The sequence below is a fragment of the Barbus barbus genome (assembly GCF_936440315.1).
Source record: "Barbus barbus genome assembly, chromosome: 20".
Classification (NCBI taxonomy): domain Eukaryota; kingdom Metazoa; phylum Chordata; class Actinopteri; order Cypriniformes; family Cyprinidae; genus Barbus; species Barbus barbus.
Genome location: NC_136748.1, coordinates 17532234 through 17552818, shown reverse-complemented (window position 1 = coordinate 17552818; position 20585 = coordinate 17532234). Strand labels below are relative to the sequence as shown.

At 37.4% G+C, this 20585-nt stretch overlaps 3 protein-coding genes across 4 annotated transcripts in view; all 3 read left to right on the top strand.

Moving 5' to 3' along the window:
• Nucleotides 1-3891, top strand: part of LOC306886368 (la-related protein 1B-like) — a 29487-nt gene extending 25596 nt beyond the window's left edge. For both annotated transcript variants that reach the window (XM_079443403.1, XM_079443402.1), the window contains exons 16-18: nt 806-915; nt 1153-1280; nt 2069-3891. In XM_079443403.1, coding sequence (XP_079299529.1) covers nt 806-915; nt 1153-1280; nt 2069-2467 — 637 coding nt within the window. In that variant the 3' untranslated portion in view covers nt 2468-3891. The remainder of the gene's footprint in view (nt 1-805; nt 916-1152; nt 1281-2068) is intronic.
• Nucleotides 3892-5112: 1221 nt separating this feature from the next.
• Nucleotides 5113-13141, top strand: LOC306885921 (membrane-associated progesterone receptor component 2-like). Its single transcript, XM_079442741.1, has 3 exons — nt 5113-5504; nt 9510-9665; nt 11168-13141. The coding sequence occupies exons 1-3, from the start codon at nt 5153-5155 to the stop codon at nt 11263-11265; spliced, it is 606 nt and encodes a 201-aa protein (XP_079298867.1). The 5' UTR covers nt 5113-5152; the 3' UTR covers nt 11266-13141.
• A 1267-nt stretch (nt 13142-14408) lies between these two features.
• On the top strand, nt 14409-20221 carry LOC306886622 (acetylserotonin O-methyltransferase-like). The gene is made up of 9 exons (XM_079443899.1): nt 14409-14561; nt 15202-15299; nt 16353-16527; nt 16706-16835; nt 17070-17138; nt 17983-18101; nt 18252-18389; nt 19148-19270; nt 19358-20221. Exons 2-9 carry the CDS (start codon nt 15219-15221, stop codon nt 19567-19569), a joined length of 1047 nt encoding a protein of 348 aa, XP_079300025.1. The 5' UTR covers nt 14409-14561; nt 15202-15218; the 3' UTR covers nt 19570-20221.
• Nucleotides 20222-20585: the final 364 nt, after the last annotated feature.

Here is a 20585-nt window from a genome sequence, read left to right as displayed (position 1 = left end):
TAATCATTAAAATGAAAACAAAAAAACGAGTTGAAATGAGTTACAAGAAAAAAATTATATTATGTACCTGCATATATATGTACCTGTATGTCATACGTCATCCGCCGGAACGGCTTCTGCATATGACAGATGGCGGATGTGAGAGAAAAGTGTTTATTACGTTTGAAATATGGATATTTTTCTTACAAAAACATGGATTTGCTACAGGAGGCCTTTATTCACCCCCCGGAGCTGTGTGAGGCACGTTTTACTATGGATTCTTGCGCTTTATTTGACGTATTTTAGACTTTTAAACAGAAACACCCGCTGACTGCAATGATAGAGCTTTAAAGAGCCAGGACAATTTTTAATATAACTCAGATTGGATTTGTTTGAAAGAAGAAAGTCATATACACCTAGGATGCCTCGAGGGTGAGTAAAAGACAGGCTAATTTTAATTTTTGGGTGAACTAACCCTTCAAATCTTGTTTCATGCAACAATACAAAAATAAAAAGTATTTGCCAACAATTTTTGGTAACAAAATCAGTTACCAACAAAACCTTGATGATTGTTGTTTTCTGGGAATCCAGATCATTGCAGTATATTTCAGAAACTTGTGCTTGTTTTTTGGGCACAAAATGACAGTCTTAAGACAAGTGCAAATATTACTAGCTCTGGCTTTCTGCATGTATAGTATTTACAATGTTGATAGTCATGCAAATGATTACACTGGTAAAGGATGTATAAGGTTTTCGTGTACTACCTGCTGTGCTACCTGGGAAGGCCAACACTGGTTTCCTAATGTGTGTTCAAATGTTTGAACAGGTACGGACTGGAGTGTCTGTTCCGGTTCTATAGTTATGGACTAGAGCGGAGGTTCAGACAAGAAATCTTTAAGGACTTCCAGGAGCAGACCATCCAGGACTATGCGAAAGGTCAGACAATCCTAATTTGGCAAAAAAAAAAACAAAAAACAAAAACAGGCAAAGGTAAAAAGAAAAAATATTTTGTCTTTTTAACTTTGCTGCTTATCACCAAGCATATCAGTGTCTGGTGTTTTGTGGGTGAAATTTACTTAGTACATCGGCGGAAACTTGTTAGTAAACCACCATTTGTTTTGCTGAAAGTTGTGTCACCATGTGCTTGCATCTGATGTTTGTGTATACGTGTAGGTCAACTATATGGACTGGAGAAATTCTGGGCTTTCCTGAAATATGCAACGGTGAAGAATCAGCCCATTGACCCCAAACTCCAGGAATACCTCAGCAAATTCAAGAGCATTGACGATTTCAGAGTAGATGTGAGTATAAGCATCAGTCTTAAATGTGATCCCAGAATAACACATTAAAAGCCTGTAAAGCTTAACGTATGAAATAGTAGTAAAAAAAACCTATAAATTCTGAAATGGATCAGTTTTTTAAAACCTTTAGACAAAATCTAAAATAAAAAGGTTTACATGTGTTTTATTATTTATTATAATTTTTATGCATATTAGGTTTTTATGCCTCATATAATAATATAAATTAACATGGAGCTCATTCTCAAGGGGTAAAAAAGCTTTTATTCAAAGGCCCAAATTGAGCAAAAACATGCAATTTGGTGCAGTTGTTGATATTTACATGGCCAAAAAGTATAATGAAATTCTGACAGCTTGTCATCTGAGATTTTCTAACAGTATAACAGACTACTTGCATACTTTTATATCTGTAAGATGACATGCAAATGCTTAGTTTTATGGCCAAAGCTCTGTAGTTTTTATTGTGGGGGACAAAACAAGTAATGCAGTGCAATACATTGATATAAAATATTACTAACAATATACTAAGATAATTCTTAGGTTTACTTTATAAACAATCAAAGATTTTAAAGCAAAAAGACAAATATATCAGAAGCTAGTAGATAGCAACAGGTTTTTCAGCACAGCTTTGATCATGTTGATAATTTAGAGGCCTTAGAAATTTGTGTATCATATATTATACAGTATGCTTTATAGGATAAATGGGATTAGTCAATATACATTTAATCACTTTCTAAATGTTAATATTAGTCTGTTGAACTCTAAACCAAATGTGCTTTCCCTTCTCTTAGCCACCAATGGCAGAGGAAGGAGTAAGGAGGAAAGCACACTCGTCCTCCGCAGGAGACGAGGTGAAACGTAGGCGACACAACCCGACATCATCATCGAAACAGACCCCAGTTCCCAATACGTCTTCAGAGAATCAACCAACTGCTGGAGCGATGGCAAAAACAACCACAACGGATCAAACCGCTGCACCAACGACAGGGAAAACCACCACTCAACCATCAGCCAAGCCAGTCTCAGCCAATCAGAAACCAGCACCTCTGGCCACCAAAAGCAGCACTGCTAATGACCCGTCTACAAAAGCCCCACCCAAAGAGAATGTGAAGAAGAATACCTCATCAGATGCTCGCAAAGGAGAGGTGGCGACGAGCAAAAACAAAGATGCCCAACAGCCAAAGAAATGAAGCCCTTGCTACACTATATACAGTATTTGAGCGTGATTCTAACTCTAGAGCTGTGAAAAGATTTTCAGTGCTGGTGCAGGCTTACGTTTTACACCGTAACCTCAGAAGTGAGCCGTCAAACCGTTGGAGCAAAAACCGACTGTCAGACCGTTGCGTTCACAAACTGAAGAGTAAACCAGAAAAATCATTGTGTTGTACAAGGTGCTTTTTCTGGACAGGTTAACTTCCATAAGATATTTTTTTCTTTTTTTTTCCGCAGTTAGTAGTTTCAGAATCAAGTACGCATGGTGAACTTGTTTTGCTGTAAAGTTTACAAAAGATGCATTCCTACATCGAATGCAGTTTTATCTCTTTAAAATTAGTTTTACCTTTGCAAATGCCTTACATTTTCAAAAGCAACAAATATATACATATATATTTTACCGCTCTGTCAGCATAAATAATTAATCTCTTGGTTTTTAAGTGTTTTTAGTTTGTGCGACATGCACAGTACACATTTAGTTCATTTATTTTAAAAATTCAAAAAAGCTCATCAAACAAAAAAAAAAAAAACTTGAACTGAGGTTGACACAAGATAACACACTATATAGCTTATTGCAGTTTTTGCTCTTTTAGCTCGTGTAGGATATATGACAGTGATGGAATACTAAGTTCTTTATGCTTTTGTGATTAGCTGAATATCGGAGAAGTACGTAGATATCAGTGGCGAGGGATTGTAAGAAGTGTTAACATCATCAGCAACTACAGGATGCTCCTGCTTTTAAACGAATATTGTGCCGTTCACATTATGGAGGTGGTGATCTCAAAGATGCCACGTCTCCAGTTTAGGTGCAGAGTAGAGGAGAAAACATATTTGACCTTTTGATCATTTTGACTTAAATTGGTAAACATCTGTGTACTTGAAGTTTCTAAGAAATGTTATCTTTTTGAGAGGAATTATTCTTCCTTTTAAATTTTGAATCCTATTGGAGTTGAGTTTGAGATAATTTATTGTTTTACTCTCTTTTGAAAGCTTAATTGATTATAATCTTTTTTTATTGATATTATTGAGAGAGTATAGATGACTGCAAACATGGTGGCCCAGAGAATACTTTTATTTGCATTATAATTTTATTTTGCAGTTTGGATCTTTGCTGATAACATTAAATCAGTGTTTTATTTCTCACTTATGATCATTAATCAGACACTGAATTGATGTCCCGATTGTATCATATTTGCTTATGAAAACTGTACATAAAAAAAATATTAGAAGCAGCTCTCTAATTTCAATCAATTCGTTTTTGATTCATTTTATTGTGATTATTTTTGTTTGTGTGCGCTTGTGTGTTGGTATGCATGTTGGTTTCATTTTTTTCTTTCCTCATAAATTGTCAAATGTAAAAAAAAAAAAAAAAAAATATATTAAAATCTGTTTATAAAACCCCAAAATAAAATGTATTGTATTTCTTGTTGAGTTCAAGTCAGGTCAGCATCTTACACAGGGATCCACATTTTGAACAAAACAATTTCCATTACTTTTAAGTCTGGGGGAAGTCGTGGCCTAATGGTTAGAGAGTCGGACTCGTAATCGAAAGGTTGCGAGTTCGAGCCCCCGGCCGGCAGGAATTGTAGGTGGGGGGAGGGAATGTCCAGCGCTCTCTCCACCCTCAATACCACGACTGAGGTGCCCTTGAGCAAGGCACCGAACCCCCAATTGCTCCCCGGGCGCTGCAGCATGGCTGCCCACTGCTCCGGGTGTGTGTTCACGGTGTGTGTGTGTGTGTGTGTGTGTGTGTGCATTTGTTCACTACTCACTGCTGTGTGTGTGCACTTGGATGGGTTAAACGCAGAGCACCAATTTCGAGTATGGGTCACCATACTTGACAATACGTCACGACACTTTACAGTTACTTGGATTCCTGGACTATGATTTTAAAAAAGTAATAAATAGTTTGGACTCACGAATAAACAATATAGTCAGTATTTTAGAGCCAGAAGCATGTGTGTTCACTATAAACATTTTCATGAGTTTCCAGGCCTTAAGACCCTCTCAAAATTCCCTAATATTTCCAGGTTCACCATGACTACAGAAATCCTCTTACAGACATGATAAACACACAGAGAGCAATGCAGCTGCTCTGTTGTAAATGATACATTTAGTTTACACTTTAGACATTGTAAAGAATAGATACTTCTTAAACAATAACAAATATGTATAGCCTACAGGAACTGTTACATGCATATTTTGCACTTTAGCATTAGCAATAGTAAAGATTGTAAAATCTGAGTTGTGAAGATAATGGGCTCACAAGGGCTATGGTTGTCTTTGTTGAATTATGATTAGTTTTTAAGTTATTGCCTGCCATATAATATTATTCAGTTTTGTGTTTTATACACATTCATTGTTTAATGCCTGTGTGATAGATCAAATCAGAACATACTTTTGAGTTGCAGGTTAATTAAAAAGCAGATTTTCTGCATACTTAAGTATATTTTCGCGGTTGGCTACTGATAAATATAATCATAACAGTTAGCGCCTTTTCATTATCGCAAGCCTTTGTCTGGTCGCATGCGCTCGGTGGTCTTGACAGAAAACTACAAATCCCAGGAGCCAACGCGGTGTTCCGGTGACAGATAGCCAATCAGAAGCGCCCCTGAGTGGCAGCTGGGCGGGCGCACGCGGTGGGAAGGCGCTATCGTTGCAGTATGGCGGACGATGGGGACGGTAGGAGTGCAGCGGCGGACACTAGCGGCGGGCAGGGCATGACAGAGGAGTTGGATCCGGGGGCTGGTCTCGGTATAAGCGGCATGCTGCTCGATCTCAGCGTTTTGGTGCTCCTGCTGGCCGCGTGTTACGTGGTTTACGCTCGGTGGTGGCGGAGGGCGGGCGCGGACGCGGGCCGGGGCAGCGAGGCCTCGCCGCTTCCCAAGATGAGGAGACGCGACTTCACCCTGCAGCAGCTGCGCGAGTACGACGGCGTGCAGAACCCGCGCATCCTCATGGCAGTCAATACCAAGGTCTTCGACGTGACCAGCGGCAAAAAGTTTTACGGACGCGGTAAGGAGAGCGCAGGGCTCAGGCTCACACCCACATTCAGCGGGGTTTTTTAACTTCAGCAGTGGAGAAGGTATTAGTATCCAGTAAGCAAAGTCTACTAAAGCTGGAATACGTGCTGTTAACTGCTGGATAGTTACTAGTGACTAATAAACACCTTATTAATATTCTCGGTAGCACTTTTTCACAGTTTGCCTGTTAGCAGTAACTGTACTTCATGCTTAATTACAAGCGACTAACCACAAACCATAACCTTATAGTAATTAATATTACTCAGTACTTATTTATGTGACTTCACTGTAACAAGGAGATCTTAAAATAAAGTAACCGTATTGTTTTTTTTTACTAAAACTGTAAGTGTCAGCAACAATTGGAAAACATAAGTTAAGTTACTATTTTGAAGTGAATATTTCAGATTTGGCCATCTTTAACTAGTAGTAATGGAATAGTTACAAGTCACAACTGGATACTAGTGATTTATTCCAGCAGTTACTAGTATCTGTTGAATAAGTACTGGTGGCTAATTGTATAGATATTAATCAATAATAAAGTACTAACATCTAACGAGTCGTTACTCATGAAATAGTGAAGGATACACTTTTTGTTGTCTCTTTTACACGTTACATGTACTTGCTGTAGTAATAATAAGAAACTGCATAATTTTAAGCAGCTAAACCTATAGTGAGTAAATGTTAATCAATATTACTTGTAATGGTTAGTTTAAAAAAAACAGCTTGTCATAGAAGAAAAGCTTTTGTGGCAACCAGTTTATACTCCGGTCAGAGGAAAGCTAATAGTGGTAACACTGGTCAGGGTAAAGTCACACAAAAGCCTCTTTCTCCCATAAACCCCTGCTGTGATGATGCACAGGGTGGTCTGATGTCTTGTCGGAGTTTGTCAACCTCTTGACAGGCCCTTTCTGTCTCATTCATAGCTGCGGTCACCTTTCTGCCGCTCTGTTTTGCATTGGTGAACTCTTTCCCAGGCTTCAACCTGTCATGTCAGTGCATTTTTGAATGAGAGCCGTGCATGGCATGGACATACTATGTGGTAAGCTATACATAGCTACGTGGAAAGCTATGTGCTGGCACACCCATCAGGTATGCACTGTACAGGTAGAACTGTACCATGCAATAATCGATATGCTTATTTTAAACATGTAAAGCTAACAGCTTGATTTGCTATGATGAATATTAGGTCAGCTAAGTTTAGCAGTGGCCTTGGTTAAGAAATCAAGCACCGAGCCTCATTCCTTCCTCACTCCCCTGCTGGGAAACGCTTGTTTCTTTCCCCTCTACTTTAAGAGCAGTTTACAGACTGTGCAAAACAGCTGTTTGCTACACAGAAGACTTGAAATATTTGCTCTCAAAGCCAGAACAGCAGTCCTTTGTCTGTCTGGAGTCTATATTTGGAGACCCAGGTCAGAAGTGAAACCAAGAATGCACATAAAACTGTACCAGGATCAACACAGCCGTTGATTGCATTTACCAAGTTTTGATTCACTGTTCAAACTAAAGCCTCTGATTGGGCCTCTCATCTCCCTCAGCTATATTTGTTTATGAGATATGTTATCTGACCATCTGTGGCGTTTATGGGGGAGCGCGGGGTGTGGTGTCAGCCGTAGACCAGACTCTGACCAGTGCGTCATCCGTTTAGACACCTGTAGTCCCGTGTGGCATCTTGCACCATTTCACCCAGACAGAATATGAAATCAGCTTTATTTACCTGTTGCTGCATTCATTTATAACCTGATGAGACTAAAGCAGAGGTTTGTACTTTGTAGGCAGACGTGGTGTCTTATCACTCGACCATAGGGCAGCTTGTTCTTTTTGGTCAATGTTTGGCTCGACCCGCTTGTTTCTTCTAAGACTCTTATTGCTCAACCGCTGAAAAAAGATTGTGTGTGTGTGTGAGCGCAAACTGGCTTTTGCACATGGAGATCAGAAGAACCAAAAAAAGTAGTATCGAAAGATGGCTTTCTGATTGCCCCCTCTATTGCCTTCTGTTCTGAATAAACAATGACTAAAACTCAGTCTCTCTGTCAAGAAAGAGAACAGAAGAACCACACATGCCACAGCAGCCTAGTCATCATCAGACCTGATCTGGAAGGCTTTTGGCAGTCATATTATTTATGAATCATGGATTCTAGTTCCTGCTCAAGAGGTTATGAAGTAAAACTCAGAATGCAGCAAGTATCAGAGACATGCCTGTCCTCTTATCGTCTCCTTTTATAACATCAGTTCATTTGTTTGTTTTGATTGTGACTGAAGTTCATCAGTCTGTTGTGCTCATCTGTCACGATTCAGGTTTGGGAGGAACTCAGGTGTGGCCTGAGCGGTTTGTGTACAGCTGGAGTTGGTGCTGTTGGTGTGAAATAGGCCTTTTCATCACTAATACGTTTTTGTTTGAAAACTCATCTTTTTCTCTCCGTTTTGGTCTTATGTTCACACCAAAACAGCATTTTTGTCAGGAAAAACAGCTTTTTGAAAAAGCTCACCGAAGTGGATATATTTAAAAAAAAATTACGCTATTGTCTGGACTGTGAAAACGGAGGGTTTTCAAAACAATGTCACGTTTAGTCATGTGATGCATTTTGTACCAATAGATATCTGTTTATACGGGTATTGTGCCTGTTATGTGCTGTTCACTTTCACACCGTTGCTACAGATGTTACTTTGTGCACTCTTCATATTACAGTTCTGCAAAGATGACAGGAAATTTACTCGCATATTGCAGTCCTGTAGCAAAACATGAGGGCAGTTGCATTTCAGATTTTTGTGAATAAAATAATGCTACAAGAAGAATCGCATGAACTTATTGCCCCGGTTTCACAGACGTGGTTTAAAGCTAGTCCCAGACTAAAATGCATGTTTGAGCTATTTCAACTGAAAATATGTCAGTGCCATTCTACTGTCTCAGGATGCAATGTAACTTTTTCCTCTAAGGCATTTGTATAAAAGCTGCTTAAATATCAATATTATGTCTGTTCCGTCTGTACCATGGTATGAGGTTTTACACATGCGCAGTAAGGCAAATTGAATGTTTTTCGATGTTTCAGTGTGGATGAGAAACTTTGAGAAAACGCTTGAAAATGCTAGTATGGACGGAAAGTATTTTAAAATGAAAACACCGTTTTCAAATGTGTCAGGAATAATGTAGATGTAGCCATAGTGTATTGTTATGGCACCTCACATTCATTTCCTTAACTTGGTGCGGTGTGTTGTTCACAGAATCTCTCACAGCTGTTTTGGAGTACCTGTTTGTTTACCTGCATTCCTCTGGTTTGCGTGAGCAGCTCCATTCATCTCAATGTTTTTGAGACGACACTCCGCTTTGGTTTCAGCTTGTCTGGGATTGTCTGACCCACTGACTCTACAACTGTTTTCTTTTAGTAGGTTCATAGCAGAGTTTTGTTTTGATTGGATTTCAGTTGGGCTCTTACAACTGCTAGTAGTAGTAAAAATAATAATTATTATATAATTATTAATAATTTAATAATTACTAATTATTGTTTAAAGTACTGTTATACTACACTATACATATACTGTATATATACATATACATCAGGGGTGACGAGCTCCGGTCCTGGAGAGCCGTAGCCCTGCACAGTTCAGTTGTAATTAGGGTTGGAGCTGAACTGTGCAGGGCTGCGGCTCTCCAGGACCGGAGTTCACCACCCCTGATATACTGTTATTTTAAACACTTTACATACTTTACCTTAATTATTTTACTTTTTACTTATTTTTAGACGGTACAATAATTATTAAAAGTGTTTATTTGATCTTTTTTTTTTTTTTTACATTTTGGGAGGGCCAATTAGCTTTAATTATATTTTTGTTTAATGCATAGTTGTTTTTGTTTTCATTTCACTAAATCATTTCAGATCAAATAATTAATGAATCCCTGGCAATAGTGCATTTTCAGTTCTAGTTACTGTATCTATAATGTGCAGAAGTTTCTAAATTTGTCTTGCTGCCCTTTATGCTCACAGTATGTCTGTTGTTCCAGAGGGCCCCTACGGGATCTTTGCGGGACGTGATGCTTCTCGGGGTTTGGCAACATTCTGCCTTGAGAAGGATGCATTACGAGACGAGTACGATGATCTTTCAGACCTGAATGCTGTACAGATGGAAAGTGTTCGAGAATGGGAGATGCAGTTCATGGGTAAGCAGGAGAATTCCACTATAAATTCAGAAAGAAAACACATAATTTGCCCAAAAATCTAATCATTGTCAGAAAGGTTTTATTGGCCTTTCGGGTAATTGGAGGTAGGAAAGTTGTACATGTTAGATAGGTAGTTCGTTTTCACTCCTGGTCCACAAGCTCTGCATGTTGTGCTGGTTAGGGCTGATCTGTACATTTTACTGTAATCACACAGCTGATGCAAGAATGGGGTGCTGGCAAATTCTCTAGATGATGAGTGACCGTAATCTTTAATTGTCCTGTTCACTCTAGATCCGAGAGCTATAAAAAATGTATGGCCATATATCAGTGTTTCCTGCACCATTATTCAGTGGTGATGTGTCAGACAGTCTCAGTTGAATGAGAGAAGATAAAAAGGCTGGCTAGTTGGTACCATGAAATAAAGTCAAGAAAATACTTTTTTGTTGCATTGTCTTCAATAGCTGCACTCAAAAATGAATGTCACTTATGAATCACACAAATGATTCTGGGATGAGATGAGGTGGTCCCCTTAATGTACTTATATATGTTTAAATATGTGTGTGTGTGTGTGTGTGTGTGTTGGGGAGAGTGACTCGTGTTCTATAGCCATATACAAAACTGTTTATACTTGACTGATCTAGCTTGATTGATTTTAGTGTAGAACAATCTCATATCTGTTTGTGTTGCTATGTGCGATGAGGAAATGTGAGATAAACAGCTTGACTTCCCTGTCACTGCCTGTGGGGTAAATCAGGCATGTAATATAATAGATTAATGCTGCTTGACAAATAAGTTACTCTGGGGATATAGCACAAAATGTTTTTACTCTGGTTGTTTGCGTTGTTGCTACCAGAGGTGAATTCATGGTGAACGCCTTACAAGAACCCTCAAAAAATAATTGATCAAACATTTAACATAATTAGCTAAAATGTGTATATTTTTTACTGGCTGTCAAAGGAAACAGTGTTACTTGTATAATATATTTTTATTTATATTTAGAATTTTATTTTTATTTTTTTTTAGATATTTTTAGTTTTTATTTTAATTTATATTTGAATAATTTTATGTGCTCAATTTTATTAGGTTTAGGTGAGTACTTTAACTTAAACTTACTTCAATTAGTTACCAAAGCTGCATTTGTTTTAATTTTAATTTTAATTCTCTTCATTTAATATTTTATTTTATGTATGCTTTATTTCAAATAACAAATAAGTTTTTAATAGTTTTAGTTTTGTTGTAGTTAACAATAACACTGATGGAGAAAGAGGGTCTGTGCAGCAAGATGATGTTTTACAGCCAACAGAAGCTAACCGGTCCATGCTAACGTTGTCCTAGTTGTTACTTAACCCTAAAGTTCAATGTCCAAAGAAGAGTCCTTCCAAAAGTTTGTGCATAAGATAAATATGCACACACAATATGCATGAACAAGAAATAACATAAATTAAATTTTCTATTAAAATAGTTTTATTAATTCTTTTCCACTTGTTCCTCCTCTCTCTCAGAGAAATATGACTACGTTGGCCGTTTGTTGAAGCCAGGAGACGAGCCGTCTGAGTACACAGATGAAGAGGACATGAAGGATCATCAAAAACATGAATGATCTGCTGAAACATCACAGCAGCTGAAGCCCAGGACTGAGAAGGCCGCTATCCAGAATAGTTAAACCCCAGCAAGAAAACTCCTCAGAATCTGCCCTTTACCTCGATCGTACCGTGTCCTCACTACTGCTCCACCACAGAGATAAACGCATCTGTCTGAAAGCCCCCTGCTGTTCTGACTCTTCTTCTACCAAAACAGACAAATAGCCTGTCAGAGTTTCCTGTACTCTTCTTGTCTGTTCTTGATACCGTCTCCTTAATCCAGCTCCTTGCCCTTCAATCTTCCTGTCCCACCTAAACACTCAATTTATACCATAATATATATAACACTATACCATAATCCACCAGTCCTAAATTGTCAGTCATACAGTCTAAACCCCTAAACCTTCCGTCATTTACCCTACAGTCCGAGGGAAAGTGGAGCGCACCTGAGGCTTTTATAGCATCCTGCACATTTGCGCATTCAGACTTGGACTGACAATGTGAAGAGATGAATAAAAAGGAGGAAGGAGGAAACACTGAATACACATACATTTATATTCACTTAATTTTCTTTGGGGACTTCACCGTTCATGACCTCAAAGGTCACGTACATAGAGCGGGGCAGATGCCTGGAGTTCAGTACACGACAGGTTCGCAACTGGGGTCTTTTTTAATTATTTTTGTTTCCATTTAAGTTAGTTTTTTGTTGTTGTTGTTGTGTGTAAATATTGTACCACAACACGCACGTCTCAAAAACTTCTCAAGCATTTAAAGCTCATGCGTCGACTGTGAGAACGTTGTCGTTTTAAATCAAAGTAAATGTCAAGTGGATATGGTAACCTATCCAAAAGCCAGATTGTCTGACATCAGCCAATCAATCCAAAGGTTGGGAGGGTCTGGGGTGGGTGGGTGCTCTTAGCAATTTTTGTATTGTGTGCACCACTAGTGTGTAGCGATTTTTGTCACAATGTGATTGTAAAACATTCGGGATGGGAAATGTTTGTGGGGGGAGTGTCCGTTAGCATTCTCGCCATAAAACTGTTTTATTTGAACTCTAAATCTGAACGGCTGGTTGGGATGCAAAGGGAAGATCAGTGCGGTTAGTTTAATTGGATCAACTTGTCTGCTCATTGGTCAACAGAACTCTCCCTTCCCGTTAATGAAACAGTCAGCGTAGTTATTGTGCCTTATTTCCATTTAATTTACTACAGAATAGTCAAGAGATGTAGAAGGATACAGGTATGAGAAAACGCAAAGATAAAACATGTTCTGCTCTGCCCTTTCCACAATACATACTCTTAGGAGGTTTTTTGAAAGCCAGGGCATCTTTCCCCTCCATTTCCTCACAGTTCGAATGACGAGGCGTGCTCATGTTTGTGAGCGAATCCGACACGAGAGGCTCGACCGCCATTATCGTGACCTTGTACATAGACTTTGAGCTATTTCAGTGTTACTGCCATATCTGCGCTGTTATTAAACTCCATGCATTGCTGTGTTGTACTGGCCAAAAGATCCATTGCTCTTTCTCTGTTTCCATATCTTTTTCCCCTCTTGTTTTTTTTTTTTTTTTTTCTGCTGAATTTATTTTTAATTGTGGGTAATTTTCAAATCCACCCTTAAGTGTTATATTTTGTTTTTCTTCTGGAGAGGGGAACTATGAGTTTGGAAGAATACTTTGTCTTTGCTGAGGGGAGGAGGATGAGGCGCAATTCAAAAATTGTGGGTTCTGTAAATATGTGTATCATTTTATTAAAGCATGTGCAGCAAACAGTGAGGTAATGCTGGCTCTCACGTCATGTATTTAAATGGAGTTTGCAAGGATGTGTGTGCGTGTGCGCTCGGGGGAGGAGGAAGTGTTGTTGCAGAAATAAATACATTTGGTTAATAACTACTGTTATCCTCTCTGCCCCTCTGTTGTGTCATCTTAAGTGCAAAAATAGGCTTTGTTTCTCACAAAGGGCATTATTTCAAACCAGAGAACTACAAAAGTGGCAGCTGAGACAAATGTAAAATGTGTTGAGAAACCACTAGGTTGATTTGTTTACTAAATGTACTTTAATGGATCGTGTCATTCTACAATATTTATTGGGAGTTTTGGATTAGTTAAAAGACTTTGCAATTCCATAGTAAAGCATTTAGCTTGTGTGAAAGAATTTTGGAGGAAATTTGTGGTTGGATGAGGTGTTTGTCATGTTCTAGTTATAATTACTGGGCGTGCATATGCAAAAATTGCAGAGTAATAGCAATAGTTTGTCCAGATCATTTCTATGGATTTGCAAGCATGATATAGCAGTGTGAAGTGTCACACAATTGTGTTAGAGCTGAAAACAATTTACTCCAGGTAATTTATCAATACTGTGCATCTCGTACCCCAGTTTATACAATCAGCAATGAAACAAAACCATTGTTTAAAAATATTGCAGTTGTGAATTTACAGTTTTACAGTACAGATTGAGTATGGAGATAGTTTTGTAAATAGATTATAAATTATAATCCACAAAATGTGCAGGAGTTTCACAAAAATTAAACGTGCAAGTGTAGAAATATCCACAAAGGTGTCTGTAATTTAGCTCACTCGGATTGTTACATTAAATGTAGCACTATCTTTTTATGCAGTACTTTGTATCTTAAATGAATGTAAGTTATTTATGTTTTTTATACATATAAGAGGGTACAGCAGACTTTTCTGTGGTCAATCTCAGATTTTTGACAGCCATTGCTAATGCTATGTTAGTAGTTACTAAAAATAATCACTTCCTGGAAGATGATTTCATTAAGGACTTCATTTTTTGTTCATTAAACAAAAATTACAAAATACTAACTGCATAGTGATTGAAATCGTTCGGCATTAACCGCCAGATGTCACTGAAACCCTAATGGTTCTCTGGCAGAGGTATGTACCAATGATGGGATGTCCGAGTCAATTCTGCCAATCGGTTCTCTCGAATCGGTTCGTTCTGTCCGGTTCAAAATTCCAGCGATATATAACGTTCGTGACATATAACGGCGATTCGGCGTGTCATAATACATGCTCTGAAACGTCCTAGTAAAGCCATATATATATATATATATATATAAGCTCTTATGTGTATTTTGGTTTTCAGTCAAATGGCCTAGTCGGAGCCGCTCTGACCGAATCAATCCTGAATGAATCGTTTAAACTATGAACTGGGTTCAGAAATCGGACATGGACACAGTGTGTTTCTGTCCTTTATCATTTCGCGAGCTGTGCTTTATTTCGCACGAAGTGTAGAGTCGAATTTGAAGTAGAATTGTCTAGAACACAATTGCATATCAAACCGGCAGTTTTTGTTGGGTAAGTTTGGTTTTCTTTTGAACACTACAGTGTTTAAGCATTGAGTTGTGCAAGCAGGTTTTAGACTCTGCATATGTCGATATCTTGCAGCTTTATACAAAATATCTGCGATCGATCGTATTATTCAATGCATCATCATCGTGTAAATCTGTACATGTTCTCGTGGGAAGATCACATGAGTGATTTTGTGGTGGTTACACAGTACATTGTTTCACTGTGACCGGCTGTGTGAAAGTGTGAGGACCACAGATTCAGATCAATCTCATTTGAGAGGGAACATGCAATGTAAATATGAAAAGCAGAATTGCGTAAAATGTTCTTTTTGGGTTAGTCTGGACAAGTAGCTGATGATGACTTCAGTTTTTATGTCTTTTTTTAATGCATTATGCAATATTGAGGCAAAGAATGCAAAACAGAACATAAGACGTTTTATAGCATTTTCTGTATATGCCTTTATGATTTTTGTCCTTTGAAAAGGTACTGCACAGGGTAAGTGGTTAAAGTGTAATATCAAGACTTTTTGGATCTTCCAACACTAACTTATATTGACTACTTTGATATTTAACATTCACTTGTCAAGAGGGTCTGACAGTTGAGTTCCATTGTAAGTTGGAGCTGAAGGTGAGCTTGACTTTTACAGGAGGGACATCTCTCATCATGGCTGAGCATTTATCCCAGAGTGAACTGGACTATCCTTTTAAGCTTTTGGAATATTTCAATGGATTCAGGATCTCCAAGGTGTGTTTATGGGAGACTCGTACTGAATTTCTTAACGTCTCTATAAAAGTATGAATATCAATCAGTACTTCTATGTGATGTGGAATCACCTGAGGCATCTTTAGCAGACCGTTTTAATTATGTGTTTACCACACGTGATATTTATTGTTGGATTATGAGTAAATGTTTTATGTGAGAGCATGTCCCCCGTTGCGTCTTTTTTTACCTCTGGGGCCACCATGACTGATTTCGCCTCTAGCAGGACAGGCCTATAACTTATTTAAAGCAACTGAGTCAAACACTGAGATGACACAGGACTTGTGTTATCCCACAAAAAAACCCAGAACGGATTCTGCATGAACTGAATTAGAATAGAATAGAATTTTACAATTATTATGCACAGAGTTTTGCACAGGCAATTTACTAACCACAGGAGGCAAGAAAGTCATTCGAAATTGTGAACAAATTCTAAAAAAAAAAAGTCATCACCTAATACTGTTCTTTTGAACTTTCTATTTGTCAAAGAATCCTAAAAAATGTATCACCATTTCCACAAAAATATTAAATATATTAAGCAGTTTTCAACATTGATAATAAGAAATGTTTATTGAGGACCAAATCAGCATATTAGAATCATTTCTGAAGGATCATGTGACACTAAAGCCTGGAGTAATGATGCTGAAAATCTTTGAAAAAGCTTTGCCATCACAGGAATAAATAGCATTTAACAGTATCTAAAAACAGAAAACATGTTTTAACTGTAATAATATTTCACAATATTACTTCTCCTTTGGGTTTCTCCTGGAGAAATAGAGTGGCTGTAGTGTTACTATAGTCATAGTATATCAGTAATAAAAAATTTGTCTTGTTGTCTGATTAAAATATCCTAACAAGAATGAAAATAAGACATTATTTTTGTGAAAATGGGTTCAGGTAGAAAAGCAAGCATATTTATTCAGTAACAAGTTACAATAAGTGCATTTTACACTTTAAAAGAAATGACAAACACATAAATAACATAAGTTCTCACTGACATTTTTTATTTAAATGTCCTGAATCCCTGCTCTCCTCCAGGCAATATTTTCAGCTTGTGAGTTAGGGGTGTTTGACCTCCTCCTCCAATCCCAAAAGCCCATGTGTGCAGTTGAAGTGGCACAGAAGCTTGGCACCAGTGAAGATGGTATAGAGCGTTTACTGGATGTTCTGGTCGCCATTGAGATTGTGGATGTGGAAGTGGTACAGGGAACAGGTGAGCTGTTAATTATTTTATATTCCTCCACAAATAGCTGGAAGTTACCTTGACTGCTCTATTATGTAAAGGTGATAAATGTAAATATCGGTTTGTTCCTAAAATCATCAATCTCTTGTGTCTAGATTATTAAAATATTCACCAAGTCTCCAAACTTTACTCTTGTCTTCTCTCATAGCTTTTTACAGCAGCACAGATGTTGCTAATCTATACCTGGCCAAGACCAGCCCCAAATCTCTACATGATTCGATCATTTATAACTCTCAGACCATCTACCCACTCTGGAACAATCTGGTAGACGCTGTTAGGTAGGCACTGCCATTTTCATCATCCATTAACAACTGAGAAACACTTGATCCCTGGCCACTTTAAAATCCTTTTTCTGTGACAAATGTTTCATTGTTGTGATTTTTAGATACATCAGGATTTGTGATCACTGAAAAAGAAAAGCCTGACTGACCTTCCTAAAACTAAACAGTTAAGAAATAATGTTTTATTGAGTAAGGAAAATGGCATAATCAAAATATCTGAAAACCTTTCAGGGAAGGAAAGAACCAGAATGAGAAAACCTTTGGCCTCCCATCTGAAGAGATCTTCTCTGCCATATACAGGTTTGTGTGATCGGTTTTATATAATATTAGCAGTACTGTTTGGGTGAATGTTATTGTTGGTCCTAGACGTCATTAGATTAAAAGTCCTTTCTTTCTTTGACTCCAGTGACTTAAGCGCTTAGCTTCTGGTGCAGTGTAATTCTAGGTCATGGACTTTAAACCAATACAAATTTGAGGCTTTATGACAGGCTGTTGCCACATCTGGAGAGGTGGTGTGTATGTGCTATATGTGAGCCGACCATTATGTGTTTATTTGAAAGAATGACTTGTGTTATTGTATGTATGTTTTGGAATCGTTGGGGTTTTTGTGATGTTGTGAGAGTGTGTGTGTGTGTGTGTGTGTGTGAACACATCTCACGCTCTAGTAATTTGGGTGCATGGGATTATGTGGAGATGTGTATTTGTTTAAATAATAATAAAAAAAAGATATATATATATATGTTGTATTAATTTTACCCATAATTTTATTACATTTAATTTTATACCCATAATGTTTTTCATTTTTAAGATTATGCTTCTGTTTAAAGTCAGTTCATATGTTTTCAGAGAAATAGTATATGTTTTTTTTATCCTAACTTTCATCTGAATCCATGTGGAAAAGATCCCTATGTTGTTGTTTTTTTTAACCAAAAATCTGTGCTGATATTATTTATAATACATTTATACCAGTGGGTTTCTCCTTGAGAAATGTAGTGGATATCAGTAATCAAAATCTTTCTATTGTTTTCCAGTTTTTATTGTAAATAAATTAATACTTTTATTCAGCAAAGATGTATTAAATGGATCAAAAGTGACCATACACCATTCAAACTCAAATCCATCTGTTGCCAATGTTTTGTTTAAGGTCAGAAGAGGAGATGCTGAAGTTCATGGGTCTGATGAACTCTACATGGGTCATTGACGGTCATGACATAGTGACAGCATTCGATCTTTCTAGTTTCAAGACCGTCATAGATCTGGGAGGTGAGTATAAATGTTGTTTTGACTCTTTGCGTATTTATGACAGTTATTTGAGTTAAAAATAAAAAGCTCACAATTGTAGAAAAAATGTTTTTATGAAATATGCAAGAAGTAGTAGATTTGCAAGTCATGTTATTTTGAGATGCTTTGCAGGCTGCTCTGGTGCATTAGCGCGAGAGCTGGCTAAAGAGTATCCTTCCTCCACTGTCGCGGTTCTGGATCTCCCGGCTGTGGTCCAGACTGCTCAGCGGCATTTCGCCCAGCAAGATGACACCATCTGTTTTCAAGAGGGTGCGTAATGACGCATTGTAACATTGTTAATGGTTCGCATTTGACCGATTCTCTGTCCTTCTGATCTTGTCAAAAACAACAATCAATCCAATGGCTGCTCAGACCAGAGGACATTTTAAGCTTGTTGTGTTAATAAGGTTAATGGAAACTGAAATAGAAACTTACTAAAAAAACATTTTTCTTAACTAAAATATAAATAAAAATTAAAATAACTGGGGAAAACTAAAATTCTCAGAAATGGCTTCAAATTAATGTTTTAGTTTCTTATATATAATATATCATAAAACCATCTGCATTAAACATGAACACACTAAACATTTGATGGCAGTAACACTGTCCTGATAAATTCAGTGCTGTTAGGCATTTTAAAATTATACCAGTTTACACATTAACTTAAGAAAAAAAATGTTAATCTAGAAAACACTGTAAAAAATACAATAAAAAACTACTTACCATTCAAATGTTTAGGGACAGTAAGTTTACAAAAGAAAATTGTATTCAGCAAGAATGCATTAAATTGATTAAAAGTGACATTGTTGCAATAGATTTTATAACATCTTAACTCACACAGGATCATGTGAAACTAAAGACTGTGGTAATGGCTACTAAAAAATTCAGCTTTGCCATTACAGGAATGAATTACATTTCAAAAATATTAAAAAATCTTACCAACCCCAAACAAAATTAAAAATGCATAACTCTAGTATGGCATTTCTCATCTCTAAAACAATTAGGTATATGTTGTTTTGGATTTGTAGGGGACTTTTTTGAAGGAGAAATCCCTCCTGCAGATTTATACATTCTGGCCCGGATCATTCATGATTGGAAGGAGGACAAAAATCTCAAACTTCTGAAGAAGATTCATACAGCATGTCATCCAGGTGAGAAAAGATGTCATTTCCTGGTCAATAATATTAATAAGTGGCCCTAAAATGATCGTTTTCAAAGCATTAACCATCTCTGTCTAGGTGGAGGCGTTCTGATCGCAGAGGCACTGTTATTTGAGAACCGCCGGGGTCCAACTATGGTTCAGATGTTTTCTCTGAACATGCTGGTCCAGACAGAAGGGAAGGAGCATCCACCCTCTCATTATACATGTCTGCTCACCAAAGCAGGATTCAGAGACGTGCAAGTCTGTCGGACCGGAAAATCATACGATGCTATTTTGGCTCTCAAATGAATATGCACAAGTGTATTGTAAGCGTCATCAGTAATCAGACCCCTTCTGCCTTATCTCCAGACACGTCAGTAATCATGTTCATGCACATGTCAGGCATATGTTGATCCACTTTGGCTTGTTTTGTATAGTTTTTTCCAACACTGAGTGAGCACGGAGTGATCCTTATGATTCCTTCAAAAGACAGTTTTTGTACCAATTAGATTTAGTTATTTGTGAACTTGACTCCTGAGGCCTACCAGATGTAGTTTGAGAAGGGGTGGGATGAGGATCTGTTTTGGATTGGCCAGTGATGTGCCAAAATAAGCTCCTCCCTCTATCCTGTCTTGTGTCTGTATGCACTGTGGTGTTGACACATGGTTAAGTTTGACCCCTAGTGGTTATTATAACTAACACAGTCAAAAAATATAAAAATAAAACAGCATTAGTTGATTTTTAACTAAAGAAAAAAAATTCAATTCCTGGCCTCATTCGATTTAATTTTAACAACGTTTTTTGTGTCATATAGGCTAGTCCTAATATGATTAATTTACCATCCTTTTACAGAAAAAAAAATGCATAGATTTTTTTAAATGTATTGTTTGCATATTGTTGACTAGTGAAAACCTTGCACCACCCTTGACTTTGTGCCACACATTTATACTTGTCCACTGAGAAAAAAAAAATCAAATAAAAGGAAACAATGAACCATGTATTTAGTTGTACATTGTTCCCATGTGATTTGCAGCTTTTGTATTATGTACCTTTCCTGAAAGGTTCAGTTATTTATGTAACTGGAGACTGGACTGATGTTTATAATATTAAATATGTGACCCTGGACCACAAAACCAGTCTTAAGTCGCTGGGGTATATTTGCAGCAATAGCCAACAATACATTGTATGGGTCAAAATGAATGATTTTTCTTTTATGCCAGAAATCATTAGGATATTAAGTAAAGATTATGTTCCATGAAGATAGGTTGTAAATTTCCTACTGTAAATATATAAAAACTTAATTTTGATTAGTAATATACATTGCT